Source organism: Felis catus, chromosome B3 (genome assembly GCF_018350175.1).
Source record: "Felis catus isolate Fca126 chromosome B3, F.catus_Fca126_mat1.0, whole genome shotgun sequence".
Lineage (NCBI taxonomy): Eukaryota > Metazoa > Chordata > Mammalia > Carnivora > Felidae > Felis > Felis catus.
In genome coordinates this window covers 88,168,249-88,187,560 of record NC_058373.1, presented here as the reverse complement: position 1 = coordinate 88,187,560, position 19,312 = coordinate 88,168,249, and the positions used below count along the sequence as shown (strand labels likewise).

At 39.0% G+C, this 19,312-nt stretch overlaps 1 protein-coding gene and 1 long non-coding RNA gene across 6 annotated transcripts in view; one reads left to right on the top strand and one right to left on the bottom strand.

Moving 5' to 3' along the window:
- Window positions 1-302: 302 nt before the first annotated feature.
- Window positions 303-4,753, bottom strand: LOC109500817. The gene is made up of 2 exons (XR_006599550.1): window positions 3,408-4,753; window positions 303-441 (listed from the first exon to the last, which is right to left on the bottom strand). It is a non-coding gene; the product is annotated as an uncharacterized LOC109500817 (long non-coding RNA).
- Window positions 4,754-11,796: 7,043 nt separating this feature from the next.
- The window catches only part of FBXO33 (F-box protein 33), a 45,097-nt gene continuing 37,581 nt past the window's right edge, over window positions 11,797-19,312 (top strand). For 2 of the 5 annotated variants that reach the window (XM_045059862.1, XR_006599549.1), the window contains exon 1: window positions 11,797-12,687. In XM_045059862.1, the coding sequence (XP_044915797.1) occupies window positions 12,080-12,687 (608 nt within the window). In that variant the 5' untranslated portion in view covers window positions 11,797-12,079. The remainder of the gene's footprint in view (window positions 12,688-19,312) is intronic. The other 3 variants (XM_045059861.1, XM_023255664.2, XM_011283375.4) reach the window with 3 other exon arrangements.

Here is a 19,312-nt window from a genome sequence, read left to right as displayed (position 1 = left end):
GACATAGCTCTAGATTCAGAACTATGACTCAGGGTTAAGAAATACAGACTTAAAAGTTATTTTCCGACAGAGAGATGACTGAACTGAAAAAGGTAAGATTTCTAAGCAAAAGACTAAAGGCAAAAGCCATGGGAAATAGGCAAACTTACAGACAGGAGGGGAAAGAGGTACAAATGAACATGACAGAGAAAAAGTTAGAGAGGAAGAAATAAAACCAGGACACCTATATATATATGTGTGTGTGTGTGTGTATGAACCATAGCTATAGCAATTTATCCAGATTTAAAAAAAATAAGTTACCATCCATTTTCATATTTAATAATTTTGCAAACATGTTCATTTAGGTACTCAAAATTTCAGATGAAACCAAAGCAATATTTCAGTTCAATCTTGTCTTAGAATTGTCAGACTGGTGTTAACGAGACATTTTCCTGGTAACTTCTGAAACAAAGAAAAAAAAAACAGGTACTGTACTTTTGCACACTTAGTGGGGTATGCATAAGATAAAGGATATGATACAAGACTGTTACCTAGGAAACTACTTAACATGGTGACAAATTGCTCAGCCTTCTTTATAATGTAATTCAACCCTGCTCAGCATCTGCCCCAGTTCCATATATATAAGGAGTATTCAATATACATTCATTTATAATGATAGCAAACAGGACAAGTAAGAAAACATAGAAATAGGTAAATTTAAAATAGTTAGTTCAGGGTAGAGAAGGGAAATGGGAAGTTACTGTTTAATGGGTATAGAGTTTCAGTTTGGAAAAATGAAAAAGTTCTAGAGATGAATGGTGGTGACAGCTGTACAATGTGAATATACTTAATGCCACTGAACTGTACACTTAAAATGGTAAATTTTATGTTATGTATATTTTTCTACAATTAACGAAAGTAACTACTTCAGCTCATATTCTGTGCTATAAGCTAAATGTTAATTCTCTAGGTACAATTGTTACACCAATATTTTTTAATCCCATGTCTCTGAATTCTGAAGTCATATGACTATACTTCAGTCATGAGGAGAAAAAGCTTTGTTCCAAGGTGAAACTGACAAAGAAAAATAGAGAACAAGATGAAAACAGGTGGGATTTTTTTTAACATTTTACCTTTTTTTTTTTTTTTTTTTTTTAATTTTTAAGTAACACCTATGCCCAATGTGGGGCTTGAACTCACAATCCCAAGATAAAGAGTCACATGCTCCACCAGATGAGCCAGACAGGCACCCCCAAAACAGGTATTTATAATTTAAAATAATTTTTATTAATTATTCTTCCTTAATTTTACTTAGCTTAATATTAAATCTAGAATAAATTTAGCAACAACATATTAATAAGCCAACCATCTAATTTTTCTTGAAGATTTTTTTTTTTTTTTTGAGAGAGAGAGAGCACATGAGCAAGGGAGAGGAGCAGAGGGAGAATACCAAGCAAGCTCCAAATTCAGCGTGGAGCCTGATGTGGGGTTCGATCCCATTACCCTGGAATCAAGACCTGAGCCGAAATCAAAAGTCAGATGCTCAAAAAAAAAAAAGTTAGATGCTCAACCGACTAGGTCACCCAGTGCTCCCAACCATCTAATTTTTTAAAGGCTGAATTAAAAAGAAACGTTTCAAAGAGGCAAAATTTTAAATGTACTCACTACTAGTCTCATGGAAAATTAGCAACAGACATATGGGAATTAACAATCTTTAGCATACAACAGCTAAAGCAGTAACCAAATACATAGAAAATGCTCATGTTATCTGGTATCTGGTCGGCTTTCTGTGCACTTGATTTTTACCTCTGCCAGGACTCTTCTCTCTGACACCTCCTCTGTCATACAAAATGTATTAGCATATTTCCTACATTTGTAGTCCAAAACCTTGTTATCCCTGCTGGAAATGATGCAGTGCTTCACAACAACCCAAATGCTATTCATCCTTTAAGAAGAATAAATGAAGAAGAACAGAGATTGATTGAAGACCTGAATAAAGAAAAACTGTACAAATACTCCACCTGTAAATACTCCACCTCCACCTTCCTCTTCCACTTCCATTCACAAAGCATACAAGGAGCACAATATTTACTCCCAGCTAAAAACAGCAGGAATATTGGGGCACCTGGGTGGCTCAGTTGGTTAAGTGTCTGACTTCAGCTCACGTCATGATCTCGTGGTTTGTGAGTTCAAGCCCCGCGAGGGGCTCTGTGCTAACAGCTCAGAGCATGGAGCCTGCTTCGGATTCTGTCTCCTCCTCTCTCTGACCCTCCCATGCTCATGCTCTGTCTCTGTCTCTCAATAATAAATAAACATTAAAAAAATAAAAATAAAAAGCAGCAGGAATATAACTGTCCTTTGCAGCAAACATGGCCAACTGTTGACCAAAATGTATACACCTTCTTCTATAGTGTAAGGTTGTCCCTAAGAAGTAACTGTTTAGCCAAAAACAGCATTTCTCGGACCTTCTTACATCTAAGCAGTACCCCGTGACTAATTTTAGCCAATGGGAAGTAAGTAGAAGTAACATCATTTCTTTGCCAAAGCAATTACGAAGTGCCTTCTCCATTCTCCTTTCCCTCCACTAGAAGAGGTCAATCACAAGGCATTTTAAGGATGGCAGAACCACAAGACAGAGGAATTTTGAGCAGGCAGAAGGAAAGCTGTTTCCTGAGAGGAAGACCTGCACTGAACCATTAAGTGAAAAAATAAATTGCTATTTTGTTAAAACATGGAAATTTTCATGTTTATCTGCTTCAGCAACTAATATCCTAATTAACTAGAGCCTTTCTCCTAAAAAGAAAAAAGAAGGAGAGGGAGGAAAAAACATCACCATAAAAATTAACTTTACACTTCAGTTTTAGTGACTCAGAGAAAAGCATTCCTCTTTGTGGCATCTGGAAGACCAGGAGCCTGATGGCTTTCTGTCCACTCGCTATAAGGGAAGCCTACAAACTGGCATGTTCCATCATACATACGTATTAATATGACAAACTAGGCAGGTGGAATGGGAGCGACATGAATAATTACAGCCAAGAGGTCAGATGTGGTAGACTGGATTTTCTTGTTGTACCCTATCCTGTCCACTTATTAGCAACCAACTCATGCTTTCAACATTCTGCCTTGAATTTTCCTTGCCCAATACTCACTTTTTTTAGTAACATTTGCTGTCTTCTGTGTTACTACAGACAACAGTTTTATCAAATATTTTTCTACTACATTATGTAGTTTACCAGTTTTTCCGGCCTCCTATAATAGTTTTCTTGGTGACCACCACCCAGTCTCAAAGCCAATGACACATTTAAAATTTTTGTTACAGCAGCACCCTACTTCTAGGTACTCATTTTTATATTAATCAGATTTTGTACGCAAAATAAGCAAGTACAAAATCTCAGTAGCATACATAAAATAAACATATGATTTCTCACTTAGAAATAAGTTCTTCAGGTGAATTGAGGCAGCTCTGGTTTCATGCTGCAGGTGAAGTTGACATCTTCATGTTTCTCCATCTGGGTTCAATGGTGCCCAACAGATGACTGGGACATGTTTTATTATACAAAGGTTAGAAACTCCCTAAGTGGCAAAGAGAAACATTTAATGCCTTGTAAGGTCTACACTCAAAACTGGTGCACTGTCACTTCCTGCATTCTCTTGGCCAAAACAAGTTGCAAGACCAAGCCTCCCATTAATTGGAAGAGGAATTATACTCTTCCCATGGTGGTGGATGAAGGAGAAGTGAGGAACTGCTGAAGAGCTATCTAATCTACCATAATACACCCTCCTGTACAGGAAAAAAACTATGATTGTTGTGTAGCAAAAGCACATTAATATAAGAATGAAGAGAACACCTAAAACTCATAATTAACTATCAAATATTAGTAGAAAGATTGAGAGAGATGTGGGAGTAAAAGTCTTCATCTTTTATAAAAGGGAGTAGACAGATGATGTTTAATCAATCAAGGAGTGTAGGCAAAGCATGTAATTTAAAGTTACCTAAAGAACCAAACACCCAAATAGTTAAAAATGTTTGTCTCTGGGGATAGGCCTAACAATGGCAGGCAAGGAATGAGAATTGCTGCTTTTCATCAAAAGTACTTGTTATTGTTACCATGTTCACGTATTACTCCAATTAAGAAAAAAAAACAGTAGTTAATCCTCTACTAGAAAGTTCTTGCTTAAAGGGTAGATTTTAGAAATGTTAAAATCTTCCTGTATATAAAGTGAATACTATGGAAGAAACTGTACCCTTCATGTGAATGAAAAATTTGTTATATTTTGTTTGTGGCATAGAAGTATGAGTTCCCCCCACCCCACTACACCCCTGTTAATATCCAATGTAAGTGAAGAAGTAGTTCACATTCCTAGCGAATCCAGTTAAAAGCTGACAATTTTTTATATTTAGAAGTTCATCTGATAATATTGTGGCTTTTAAAAATTCTTAATTTGAAAAAAGTTACTTATAAAATTTAACACTTATGTGATACTCATAACATAAGGAATTGGCACAAATACAATTCACTGAAGAAGGTACACATAACAACAAAAGGAAAGTAGAAAACAAACACTAATATATTGTATCATTCAGAGAATAATTAACTCAAACTAGGAATAGAAAACATAGGTCATTCAGGTCAAGAATTCCAACCATGGCAGGGGTGCCTGGGTGGCTCAGTTGGTTCAGAGTCCGACTCTTGATTTTGGCTCAGGTCATAATGTCACGGTTTGTGGGATTGAGCCCTGCATGGGGCTCCACACTGACAGCACCAAGCCTGCTTGGGATTCTCTCTCTCCCTCCCTCCCTCCCTCCCTCCCTCTCTCTCTCTCTCTCTCTCTCTCTCTCTCTCTCTGCCCCTCCCCTGCTCATGCTCTCTAATAAATAAATATTAAAAAAAAAAAATTCCAAACCATGGCAGACGTCACAATCAAACATGGCATTCTTCCCAGCAGAAAAAGAGAACAATCTCAAAATCCAAAATCCTCAACATAGTACTCCTTCACCTCTAAAACTGATTACACTTCGCGTATCAAGTGAAACCCCTTTGCCCTGGAGCAAAGTAACATTCCAATTAATGTTGTTGTATGAAAATATTCGCTTCATTTCTCCTTTTCAGCACCTAATAGGCTTAAGAGATTTTCCCAAAGGATTAAATATTAAATTCTACAATGAGAATATTGCAGTAATTGACCATGAAGGATATATGTCTTCATGACAGTCTTACAGCTATTCAACTAGTATAACCTGAAAAAGTCTAGTGAGTACACCAGGAGTAAAGAAAGCCAAAGAAACTATTTGAAGACTAGTCAATAAGTATCTAAAAGATCAGTTGTCAGCATAGGCTATTTTTGTTCAATACAGAGTTCAAGGAATCTCTGGATAAAGTCACTGAGCCATGGGACCCATGTACTAGAGAGAATTCAGAGTGGTTGCTGGCCTACACCTTGTTCTGAAGAAAGCTTCTTCTCTTCATCCTAATCCCCACATCCTAATCCCCACATCCAGCACATCCTCCTAAATTCAGCTACGTGGACTATGGCAGTGGATACCTCACTAAAATGGAGTCAGAAGGTTCAGCAGAGAAGCTCTCATGTCCTACCACTCATCAACTCCAAATCCAACAGGAAGAGATGCACCTTGCAGGTGGATACTACTCCACTGCTCCAGTAGGAAGATTAATCCATCCCAGCTTCTCAGTTGGCGGTAACCCAGTCACAGCTCAGCCAATGAAAAGTCACTATACTTTGAACTCCCAGTTTACTCCAAAGGACTTTTTGTTTATAACAGCCTTCCCAACGTCACCCTTTTATTCTACAGAAGAGTGTTCCTCTCCTTTTTCAGGTGGACTTGCCTACAGTTTTGTCATAATTTGCATGTCCTAGATTGCAATTCTCTGCTATTCCTGAATAAACCCATTGTTTGCTATTCCTGAATAAACTGGCAGTTTTATTTTTAAGGTTAACAGCAGGAACACTTTGCCTTAATCAATAGGAATGCCGCCAACTGTTCAGTATCCTATCTCCCAAAGATAACCCAGTCAGATTCTCTCAAGAATTTCAAATGAAGACAAAGAACAAATTTGCAAATGAAGGTATTGAGCTAGAATACCTTGTAGATTAGTAAAGACTAGCAGTTTGGGGCCCTAAGCAAAATGAAAAGGCAAAGGAAGCCTACCGAGAAAAATGAAAGAGAGACTACTGAACTCAGAGATAAAGAGAGTAAGCTCAGTTCCTGTTTTTAGTTCCCCATTCTAATCTCTGGGAGGCTCAGGTATGCTCTGATGTCTGTTTACAGATGTCCTGTAAACTCCCTATAGTGTCTACAGGAAGGAAGGAAGGAAGGAAGGAAGGAAGGAAGGAAGGAAGGAAGGAAGGAAGGAAGGAAGGAAGGAAGGGATTAGGAAGTTAGGGAGGAAAGAAGGAAGAGAGTTAGGGAGGGAGGGAGGAAAGAAGGAAGAGAGTTACGGAGGGAGGGAGGAAACAGAAAAGTCCCCTCATTACTTAAGCTAGTTAAGCAACCAAAGGACCCAATTTAAATGATTACTTAGAGACAATGCCCCTTGAGTAATAGTCCTATGTGGGATACTAGCTATAATGTGAGCTGTCAAACTCCAACTAAGGTAATTAAAATCAGCCACTTACTGGTTGTAACTAGAAGTCAAGGAACCCTATTGGTTGAATAAACTGCATCAAAAACAGCAATACTTGATTTTCAATATATTTTTAGCAACACAAGATACTCTAATTAACACCCATCCACTGGAATAAAGGCAAGAAATCGATAATGCTATAAACACTTTAAACCTTTTTTTCTTTCCTATTTCTTTAAACTCTGAAAGGAATGAATGAAAAAAAAAATAGCTCTGGGAGTGGACTTAAAGCACAGGTTTTAGCTAGCATGCCTGCTATTAGAACACAACGTGGCCACAGCCCGCATGTATGAGAGCTCTTAGGTAAAGAAATGGTAACCTGGTATCCTACATGTAATCCGGTTTTGTTTAGCCCACAGAATATTTGTAATTTGAATGAGCTGGCAATCAGGACATTTCACCCTTAAAAAAAAATAGTATGTTAGTGTCTTCTGAAAATCTAAAAACCTTCCACCTTCCCAATGGGGGAAGCATCCTCTGGTAAGTTACAGTCCTCCCCACTTACTACCACGTTGCTCAAGACCCAATTCTTCTCTCACTGCTTCTGTCTCTTAGAATGTGTGCTATTAATTTCTGCTTTATTGATATAGATCTTCCAATTCACAAACTTGCACAACAAATTTCTGAAAATTTGGGAAAAAATAAGGGGAAAAAAAAATGTGATCCTTTGTCTTGCAGTCAGTTCATCAGGGCAGACTTTCCCTGCCCTAAGACAAATTCCCTTCAATCCATCTTTTTCCTGTAATATGACCTCACCAGGAACTATTCCAATCCATCAGACAGGGTGGAGAGAAAGGAATCGGGTTCCCAATTCTATTTTCCCAGGAGGTTCCTGTGCCTCTAAGTAAATTTATGGATGCATGTTAAGAGATAATTGGAAGGAAATTACGTTATCTCCATTTGCCAACAGTGTCTGAAACCCAGACCTTGTTTAGAAAAAAAAATTTTTTCAAAAGATGCTTGTCTTTAGGCAATTTGCATGTTTATTGGTACCCTTAGTCACCTTTTCATGATGTAGCTAAAATAAAATCTGTCATGGTATTTTTTTCTGTTATAATATTGCAAGTGATTCAAAATAAAAGTTATATTTTTATAGCTACTGTTTGACAACTTGCCAAATAATAATGGAGAAAGAGCTACAGTACAAATATATTTAATACCCTAATAACCTAATTGGAAAAAGCACTATGCTTGGCATGTTAGAAAAGAATACAATAAGAATACTGAATGTTTAATTTCTCTCCAAAAAAACACATTAATACAAATTAAGATAACTTCATGAAACTTGAATCAATCATAATAAACATAAGAAAAATGGTACAAATACTTGACCATCAACAGACCAGACCAATCAACCCACCAGAGCACATTATCTATCTTGATATTATAGTCTTATCCACTATCCGTTGCCTGGGTTTCAGATCCAAATAAGTATGGGTAGTTGCTATAGTGACAACGTGCCACTTTTGGAACTAGAAGCTTAGTACTACTGAGTACTTATGAGCTTTATAACGTCATTACTTCTTCCCACACTTTGAATCCTAGCTCAGACATGATAACTTCATGCAATGCAATTTCATTCTGCCGATATAAAGTCAGTTTTGTTATTCTATCAAAAATAGTTTATACTTTATCAAGTATAGTATACATAAATGTCAAGAGAAATAATCTAACTCTATTAACATGCTAAGAATATACTCAATAAAGATTGAACTGATAATATTAAAGATGTAAGATTAATAAACTATATGCCATCATTGGAATATAGTTTTATTATTATAACTAGGCAAGACCATATCTTATTAATTTGTGTCTTAGCTTATTTTCATTAATAGTATAACTACCATTCTTCATTTAATATGAAAGTAAAAAAAATTTTTTTAAAAAACACTAAGAAACTCAATTTTATTTTATAACAGATTGATTTACTTTTATTTCCTTTAGGAACTATTCCCACTGATTAAAACTAAGAATTAATGGTATCTAAGGAAAATGTAGTTTGTTGCTAGCAAAATGCTAAGAATAAGGAAAAATAATCTCAAATCAATCAGAGAATATCTCCAGATCATCAAAAATCAGAGCCTGGAAACCCTCATACATTACTTCTAGTATGGAAAAATGATAACAGCCACTTTGGAAAACACTTTGGCAGTTTCTCAAAAAGTCAGACATAGAACTATACCATACAACCTATCACTTTCATAGGTATCTACCCAAGAGAAATGAAAATATGTATCCACAAAAGTCTTGCATATGAATATTCACAGAAACATTCATAATCACCAAAATCTGGGAAACTAAATGTCCATCAATTGGTGAATGGGTAGATTAAAAAAAAATTCATAAAGTGGAATACTATTCAGCAATACAAAGGAATAGATTAATGACACGTTACATCATGAATGAACCTCAAAAACATTACACTAAGTGAAAGAAGCAAGACACAAGAGATCAGGTATTATACAATTCTATTAAGAATTGCCTTTGTCAGAAAAGGCAAATTTATAGACACAAAAAGGACATTAGTAGCTATCTGAGGATAAGACTGGAAATTAGCTGTAAACGGGCATGAGGAATCTTATTAAAGAGATGAAAATGTTCTAAAACTAATTTACAGTGATGGCTGCACCATTTGGTAAAATTACTAAAAATCACTGACTTGTATACTTTAAATGCGTGAATTTTGTAACGTACAACTTACCTAAATAAGTTTTGTCTTCTTATTTAAGTCAGAAAATATCAGAGCTGCAGGGAACCTTGCCAAAACTCTCTATTTGTACAGACGGAGAAAATGAGGCCCAAAGAGGTTAAGCAAACTGTTTAAAGGTCACCTAGCTAGATCATGGCAAAAGCAAAAAAGATCAAAACCTAGCCTCATGCTCTAACTCAGTCCAGTGTTACATCTACTAAAAAATGTTCAAGGAATTTTTTTAATTATAATAATTACACAGAATTCTTTGAGACATGTTCTAGAAGCATCAAAATTTGAGAATCAAAAATTGATTAAAATATAACAAAAATCAACAAGTGTATGACATTCAGAAAAGTTAAAGCTACAAAAACTCAAAATTTGTCACTCTTTGAGGCCCTAAAACTTACTTTCAAAATTGGTAATCAAAGAACTAAACATTTTTTTTAACTTTCCAACAGAGGGTGTATTTCAGGGTAAGTAAATGTCGCCACTTTATAAACGTAAGCTTCTACTTTACAGAAGAATGCAAATTAATAAATTCAGATGGAATGAAAGAATTAGAAACTATCATTTTGCAACCCCTAATAAAATTATTGGGTGAGAATTATCAATTATTGTTAAGTCCATTAAGTGATAGGGGAGTTAGACATTTTTAGGAAGCAAAATAACACCTCATGGATTACTGTGTTTTAAGGAGAAAAACAAAACAAAATACATAAATTTAGGAGGGAGATCATGATGTCACCAACATAATCAAGCCTTTAGCATTAATGTCTAGGTTTATTAGAAATTCAAGCACTAAAGAGGTAAGCTTAACACCAAGAGAAAGTAGTCAATTATAGAAGGGGAGATATTTTACAGGATAGTAAGTCTCCTCTCTTTAGCTAATAAGAAAAACAAATGTGTTGGGGGGATGACTATTCTAGATTAAAAGAGACTTGAAATACATAAAAAAAAAAGTGTGGTCTTTAACTGGATTATGGTTTGGATAAAACAGCTGTAAAGGTCAATTGGGAGATAAATGGATAAATCTGAAAACACAGAATATTAGATATTAGAATATTACATAACATTAAGATGTTATAATTAAAACTGATATTTCTGCTATAGAGTTAATATGTTTTTATGGAGATGCATACTGAAGGACTTAGAAGTGGAATATCTATGTAGAGGTCTATGTTCACTTCAAAATATTTCAATGTTTACGAAATAAAAAATTAAAATCCAAGTCTCAACTTCCTAACTCACTGCTGTTTCCATTAAGTGTTCACTAACGTATTTATAAGGTATAATAATTACATAGAAAGATCACTTCCATACAGAGGTTGAGAAGTGACCTACGATGAATGATAGCTTTTTTTCTCAGCTGAAAAGAACTCAGAGGTCACAACACAATATCGTTAGCAACATGGTACGTGCAAGGCACCAAAAACCATCGAAGCTGCATGAACGGAGAGCTGTGCCCTCAAAAAGTTAAAAATAATCTAGTAGAACAGCTTCTTGGTGTTTACCACAGAAGAACACGGCTGTTCCAAGATCGTAGCTAAGGCTCTGAAGCGGCAGCCTCACTAAAGCAATCCTCAATTATTACATAAAACCACTTATTCCTTTCTGACTTCACCGCCCCTTACAACCAGTTAACTACTTCCCAAGTTGTGATCAAGTAAAATGGGACACTTATTCAAAAACCCTTCTCTCAAATTAGGGGCGCCAAACTAAAGAAAACCTTTATCATAACCACAAGCCTTCTTTTCAAGTGGGGCCTTTAAATCTCACAATGGGGAACTCAGAGACTCCCTCAAACCCTGAAGAGGCTAATAAATCATCTAACCAGACCTCACTGCCTTTTCTTCCCCCTCTCCCTCAAAATCCAAAGGGTGGCGCTGTCCTCACTCCTTCCCCACAGACCAGGTGTGCGCGGAGGTCATCTGCAGGATGCGACCAGTAGGGAAGGTCCACCTTCGGCCTTGGTCTGGGCTCTCGGCCGCGCCGCGCCGCCCCGCCCCGAGTTACTCCTCTCCCGACACAGCCCGTCCAAGTTAGCCCGAGAGTCCACCCGCCTCCCTCTGCTTAGTGGCTCTCTCTCAGAAATCTCAGAAACTCTTTTAACAATACTCTGGGCAGATGGATCGGCTGAGAAACACCTCGCACGCTGGCACTCTGGCTGAGTCCTTAGCCCAAGAACTAAGAAACTTAGAATGAGAAGCATCACGACCCCAAGTACTGACCCTAGTTCCTCCACTTCCACAGCCTGAACGCCCAAATTAACTAACTTACACTCTTGACGGGGCTCAGTCGCCGCCAGGAGCTGGGACGAGCCGCCTAGCGCAGGAACCAACCGCGCTTCCCGCCCCGCCCCGCCGGCCTTCGTGCGTCAAGAGTCACGTGCCGCATCTCCCTTCCTTGCCGGCAACTGGGCGCTCCCCTCTTCCGGAAGTCGCGCTCAGCCTCTCCGGGCTCCTCCCACCACAGGTGACGTCAAACTCAGCTTCTACCACTGCTCTGCCTCTGCGTCCAGGCGCGGGGAGGGTTGCCGTTTCCTTAGGAAAAGTCCTGCCGCTTCCGAGGCGCTAAACATTACAGGCGAGCGTTTTGAAGTTACTGAGTGTATAGACTTTGGACACGCGTGAGTAGAGTTTAAGGAGCCAGAAGCTGGCTATCTAGAAGCCACACCCGCAGAGGCCTTCCCCCCTCTCCGCAATTTCTGTTGCATTTGGTTCCGCCGAGACCCACGACGGTTCCGCCCCCTTCTTCCTTGTCATTGATGTTGTTGTTCTTGTCAGTGCCGCAGCCCCGACCGCCGGGAGCTCGAACCCGAGCCGGGGCCGCCCGGGTGGCGCGGTGGCGGCGGCAGCGGCTGCGGCTGCAGCAGCTGCGACGGCTGCGGGGGCTGCTCCGGGGACTGCGGGGACGGCCGGGGGCTGGCAGCCGGCGGCGGGGCCGGATGGCTCTGTGCGGGCAGGCGGCAGGCGCCGCGTCGCTGCCCAGCGAGCTGATCGTGCACATCTTCTCCTTCCTGCCCGCGCCTGACCGGCTGCGGGCCTCGGCTTCCTGCTCGCACTGGCGCGAGTGCCTCTTCTACCCTGCTCTGTGGCCCCAGCTCCGCATCTGCCTCCGCGTCTCCCCCGCGGAGCAGCCTCGGCTCGAATTCCTCATGCGCAAGTGCGGCTGGTTCGTGCGAGAGCTGCGTGTTGAGTTCGCCGCCGAGAATTACCTGAGCGGTGGCGGCGGCCCAGGCGACGGAGGCGGCGCGGATCCTGGGACTGGCGGGGAAGAAGTCGAGGCCCTGCAGCTCTCAACCCGTTGGCTGGAAGTGCTGCGCACCTACTTAGAGCTGGTGCTGTGCGTGCTGGTCAGCATCCGGAACAACAGGTAGGCTCATCATGGACCTCCATCCATCCTCCTTTTCCCCCTCCCCCTCTCCCGAGGCCCCGTGTCGCTTCCTCCCTCTCGCCCCGAAAAAGATTCAGTGAGGATACGCCTGGCAGCTTTGGCGTTGCTTTCTTTCTTCAGTGACTGCGGGTGTCAGTTCCAACCCGGCGATTTCTTTGAGGCGGGAGGTCATAACGGGACTCATCATAACACTTTATAAACATTGATGGACTTGGTGTTTGTCAGACATCACTTCTGGCGCCTTCCAGGCACTGTCTCATTCATCCTCTCGGTGGCCCTGGGATGAAGCTGACAGGCGCCGTCATTCTTCATTTTACAGATGAGAGAACTGAAGCTTGGAGGGTGAGGCCTGTGAATGAGTCTTGAGAAAAACAAAACATAACCCAGTGTTTCTGACCCTGAACCTGTCCATTCAAGATAGTTCGTAGTGGGGGAAGAAGTAGGTATACAGCTGGTGTCTCATAGTTACAAGACTGCGTAAAAGAAATCTTTGACAGCCATTTTCTTACCAGGAATAGTTTTCATTAACTGGGCCAGGCACAAAGAGTAGGAGTGTTTGTTAGAGGGGTGGGGGAAGAGCCTGATCATCAGGGTTGGAAGTCCCTCCCCTTGCACTTCCAGACTCAATTTATCCCCAGTGATTCACCTAAAAGTAGCACAGTACAGCTTAGTGTTTGCGTGTGCTAGGGGAACTGGCCAGTGTCTGCAAAGAGTAAGCACATAACTGGCCTGGTTTTGCATCAGGACTTGACTGTCATTCTGGGACTAACTTCCTGTTTTCTGACTTCTTATCTTTATCAGCATTTTCCTTTATTTGCCTGTTATCCTTTCCAAAATCCTATTAGTTTTTTGTATCTGGATATTCTAACCAACCTTACAACTAAACTATGAGTTGGAAAAAAGTTCAAAAGTTCCAAAACGAGCAACTTTCATAGTAATGATCATTTAGCAGTTTACAAGTACATTATCTTATTTGATCCTTTCGGTGACCCTGTGAGTTAGGCAAGGCAGCTATTAATCCTATTTTATAGAAAGGAAACTGACACTTAACAGGGTCAAGTGATAAACGCATTGTCATACAGCATTTTCTACAAGAGCAGTGTCCTTCCTTTTGCAATAAATGAATTGTGTTGAACAGCATGAATTATGTTGAACAGGGTTGAGAGAAGGTGCTGATTTAATGCTAGGTAGATAGATATAGATATACTGTGTCTGAATCAAGAGTGGGAGGTAAGCAGAAAGCTCCAAGTTGTACCTGGAGCATGGCTCCATCTTTCCAGTGGCCTGTGTATGTCCCCAGCTTTTCACATCAAGCCATAACATTTTCGTACATTGATTGGATGTAGCAAGAGAGGCTGTTTGAAGCTGTAAATTAGAGACTCTCAGTTGAATGTATGGCTAGAGGACCAAACGACCCAGAGTTTAAAAGATTCAGAGTCAGTGAGCGCTTAAAATACTGATGAGACCAAGAGTGGAAGTGAATTCAGTGAGCACTAATTAGATTTTTCTGTTCTGAGATCAGATGGCACTTCTGAGCAACCATCCAAAAAAAAAAAAAAAAAATTGTGTGCCTTTGGTCCAAGTATGATCAAGCCTTACATAGTACCTAGTTCCTTTTAAGTGTTTTAATAACTGGTTGGTTGGATGCATGGATAACGTTATATAGGCAAAATAGTGATATATCACCTCTTCCTTTTGTTAATTCTTCTCTCCCTACTTCCCTTACCACTGCTGGATTTTTTGGTTGTTGTTTTTTTTTTTTTAATCTTATTGAGATATAAATGACAAATACAAGTGTACCTACCACCTTTATTAGCATCCTAATCTACCTGTCTATATTGCCACCTCATGCCTGCCCTTTTGGTTCATCTATCACTTGTGTACAAATATAGCACACTGTCATCCCTGATTTTAAGGTATTCTTGTCATTTACTATATGGATGGTGCTGTGTGTTGTGCTGCTTGGTAGCACGTTCATTGTATGTGTCTGGAATCAAAGTATAGTGTTATTACATATATTATCTGTACTAATGATATTTCAAAGGGTTTTTTAAAATAAACTATCTTTATGTGCTTGGAAATAAGTTAATTTAACCTTTATTTTTGAAAATGTCTGGAGATATTTTAGTAATATTAAAAGTACTAACATGAATGTTAAAAGCATAAATGGGACTAGTTTTCTTTAAATTGTAACAAATTTGAAAATGTTTTAGATCAAGTTGCTTATTTGGTAACTCTGGTAAAGCCTATACTTATTTCCTTCTGTAAGCACTTAACCTACAGACTCAGGGTCAGTAAAGAAGAAAACCATTTCATTTAGAGTTTTTTGGTCTTTTCAAAAACATTAAATTTAACAACTAATGAAAAAAAGGAACATTTAATATTGTTCTTTACACTTCCAACTTAAATTTACAGTGGTTTTGCTTTACAATATCTGCCATTTTGTAAGTACCAAAGGGGGTTTGAAACCTACCAGTTCACAAGTATTATGCTTCCAATCTTTGTGGTAAATTCCTTTATATAATTTACACAACTCAGACAGTTATTTTGTTGTGTTCCAGTTATTTTCATGCACCCCAGGAAAAGAACTAAAACTATAACTTTGGATTGTGGGAACTTTTCAAGGGTACTCTTCCAAGAGGATAATTGGCATTGGTTTTTGCTTGATTCCTGGGTTTTATATGCACATGTACTCTCAGAGTGACCATAGCCTCTTTATAGGTATCTTAGGTGTTAGGAACAACTGACAAAGATCAAGGATGTCCAGAAATGTCTCTCAAAGGGTAAAACACAGTCCTCCAGGTTTCAGAGCTCCCTTCCCTTCAGGAGGCTACAATATCTGCCATTATTGTAAGAAACAGAAAGAAAGAACAGAAATACAGCAGGTATTTCTCATTCATCTGTATTATAAGTTAAATAGGCAGAATTTCTTCTGCAGTTCCTTAAGAAATTGTTCTTAAAAGTTCAAAACAACTCAGATACCACTTTTCGGATTTATTTTTTTTTTTTAATTTTTTTTCAACGTTTATTTATTTTTGCGACAGAAAGAGACAGAGCATGAATGGGGGAGGGGCAGAAAGGGAGACACAGAATCGGAAACAGGCTCCAGGCTCTGAGCCATCAGCCCAGAGCCCGACGCGGGGCTCGAACTCACGGACCGCGAGATCGTGACCTGGCTGAAGTCGGACGCTTAACCGACTGCGCCACCCAGGCGCCCCACCACTTTTTGGATTTAATCTAGTTATTGAGTAGTGCTTGTTTGACTACTTGGGAAAAATGAGAGTTCATGGACAATAAAATTAATGATAATAGCTAATAGACTAAGATACTAAAAATACTTATTTTTAAACAGCAGGCATAGGTTCATTGCCATGATCTAGTTTATGCTTTTCTAGACTGTATAAGTATTTTACAATTTACTTTGTATGAAATTCTAAATTGGGAGAAGTACTTTTTTTAAAGATGAGTACCACAGTAGGCCAGAGAGATTTTATACGAGGGTAATTTTCCTCTTAAAAATCTGGGCTACAGCTCCCAACTACATGTATGTAGATTGACCATTTCATGGTTATGTCTGCTTATATAACCTCTCACTAGTAAAAGATCTATTAATAATAGATCTGGTTGTATTGATTTGGCATGTTAAGTGAAGAAGAGTCTTAACACTTTGTATTGTTTTCTCAACATCAGTCTACCAAAATCCAAAAACAGGCCATTTAAAAATACATCTTAAATTAGGTTAAAAATTCTTTGGACATTTCATATTGTTATCTAAGACAGTAGGAAATACCTTTGAAGATGTTGTGTTCAACAATCCTCAGCCTTATTTTTCTTGAAATATTTTCCCCCACCATAGTGTAGTAAATACATGTAATAATAGCATCTTACTTGTGAGAGCTTTTATTATTCACTTAAAGAAGCCCATTTGAAGAATAAATATTAACATATATTGGGACTCGGACCAGTGTACCGTGTCCAAGAGACGGTTTTCCATAGAGAAGAGAGGTGAGATGATACATACCCAACAGACTCCTTACCTTAAAACTGACAAATTAAAGTGGTTCCATAGGGATAGCCTCAAGGTCATTGAGAAATGAGGAGACTATCCTGTTAAAGAAACTAACCTCCTCAGAGAGCTGCTGAGAATTAGGGTTCTCTGTAGTCCATAGATACATTCTTACAATGACTGAGAACTGATAGACGGAGGATAGGAAATAAAACTTAGCAAAGGATTGTCAAAGTAAAATATTATTTTTTCTGTGTTAAATGAAGCTGTAGAGCAGCTTTTGAATGAAGTGATTAAATTATTTTCATTTTAATATGTCAGTTCTGAGGCAGCCTTGGAAGAGTTCACCCCACTTGATCAATATACATAGGGCCTAGGGGCGCCTGGGTGGCGCAGTCGGTTAAGCGTCCGACTTCAGCCAGGTCACGATCTCGTGGTCTGTGAGTTCGAGCCCCGCGTCAGGCTCTGGGCTGATGGCTCAGAGCCTGGAGCCTGTTTCCGATTCTGTGTCTCCCTCTCTCTCTGCCCCTCCCCCGTTCATGCTCTGTCTCTCTCTGTCCCCAAAATAAATAAACGTTGAAAAAAAAAATTAAAAAAAAAAAATATATATATATATACATAGGGCCTAAATGATAGCTATTAAAAGAAAAAATCTGTTTTTTCCTCCAAATATTGAGAACCTACTCGGTGCCAAACAGTGAAGACAAACACACATTCTCATGGACTCAACATTCTAGAAGAGAAAGAAACAATAAATGAAAGAAAGATTATTTCAGGTGTGAAATAAAATAAAATCTAAATGTAAAAGAAGACTATGTAATAGTGACTAGATGGCAAGGGAAAACCTGTCTGAAAAGCAACACTTGAGATGCAATATGAGTGACAAAAGTCACCCATCTGAAGATTTGAGCAAATACCAAATTAAACAGGAAAAAAAAAATTAAACACCAAAGCCTTAGGCCAGACAAATTTTTGATGTGATGGAACAGTAGGAAATTATGGCAGGACCATGAGAATGAAAGTGGGAGGGTTGTCAAGATGCTGTCTGAGTTGTAGAGGGAGGAAGAGATGGAGTTGGTTATGTGGGCTTGTGGAATGAAGTTTGAGCTACATTCTAAGAATAGAAGAAGTCACCAAGAAATATTTAAGGGCAAGAGTAATGTGACCTAATTTGGCTTTTAAGACAATCACTCTGGTTGCTGTGTAATGAATGAACTATACGAGAGAACAAGAGATGATGCGAGGAGACTTGGGAAACTTTTGCAATAAACTAGGCAGACATGATCGTAGCTTAGAGTATGGTTGGAGACAATGGAGATGAAGAAAAGTGAATAGATGTAGAATATATTTTGGAAGTACAGTCAAGAGGACATTATTCTCTGTAAGAATCACTGATTTCTTGTTCTTAGTATTGTTAAAATGAACTTTTAATAAATAGCATGTTCAATAGCAATTTTAAACGTTAGTCTTAAGCTTTTGTTGTCTGTAATCTCTGGGATGTAAGGATGATGGTGATTCTTAGAAGGTAATTGAGTAAGTGAATTGTAAACAAGTGCTAGAAGATTGCTTTTAGTTAATGGATCCTAATAAAGCTAATAAAGAATACTATTATAGGCCGATGACTTACTTCAGGTCCCTAAAATTGTGCTGTATAGTTTGAAAGCCACTAGTCACATATAGCTTTTTTATAGCTTTTTAATTTTTAATTTCTTAAAATTAAAGATTAGTTAGGCACACAAGCCACATTTCAAGTGCTCAAGGGGCGCCTGGGTGGCTCAGTTGGTTAAGCGTCCGACTTTGGCTCAGGTCATGGTCTCACTGTCTGTGAGTTCAAGCCCCACGTCGGGCTCTGTGCTGACAGCTCAGAGCCTGCAGCCTGCTTCCGATTCTGTGTCTCCCTCTCTCTCTCTGACCCTCCCCCATTCATGCTCTGTCTCTCTCTGTCTCAAAAATAAATAAACAGGGGCGCCTGGGTGGCACAGTCGGTTAAGCGTCCGACTTCAGCCAGGTCACGGTCTCACGATCCGTGAGTTCGAGCCCCGCGTCGGGCTCTGGGCTGATGGCTCAGAGCCTGGAGCCTGTTTCCGATTCTTTGTCTCCCTCTCTCTCTGCCCCTCCCCCGTTCATGCTCTGTCTTTCTCTGTCCCAAAAATAAATAAATGTTGAAAAAATAAATAAATAAAAATAAATAAATAAATAAATAAACATTTTAAAAAAAAATTTTTTTTTTAAGTGCTCAGTAGCCCAGTGTAGCTACTGGCTACCATTATTGGACAACATGGAAGAGTATTGCCATGATGACAGACAGTTTTATTGGACCACTGTTCGCTAAAGTGTTTGTTTTTGTTTGTTTCTTTTGGCTATGATCATTCATTAGCATTTGTGAGAGAAGGAAATATGTTACCAAAAGTGTTATGTGGATACAAACATACTTGGTATTAAACATGGACTAAGAAAAGAATTGACCTGAAAGAATTTCGTGCAGTGATGTAGATTATTTTAACTTTTATCCGGTTAGAAAAGTAAAATGTTACATTTTATGAGCCCCTTTACAGCACTGGGAAAGGTTTTAACCTTTTTAAGAACATTTCTTTGAAG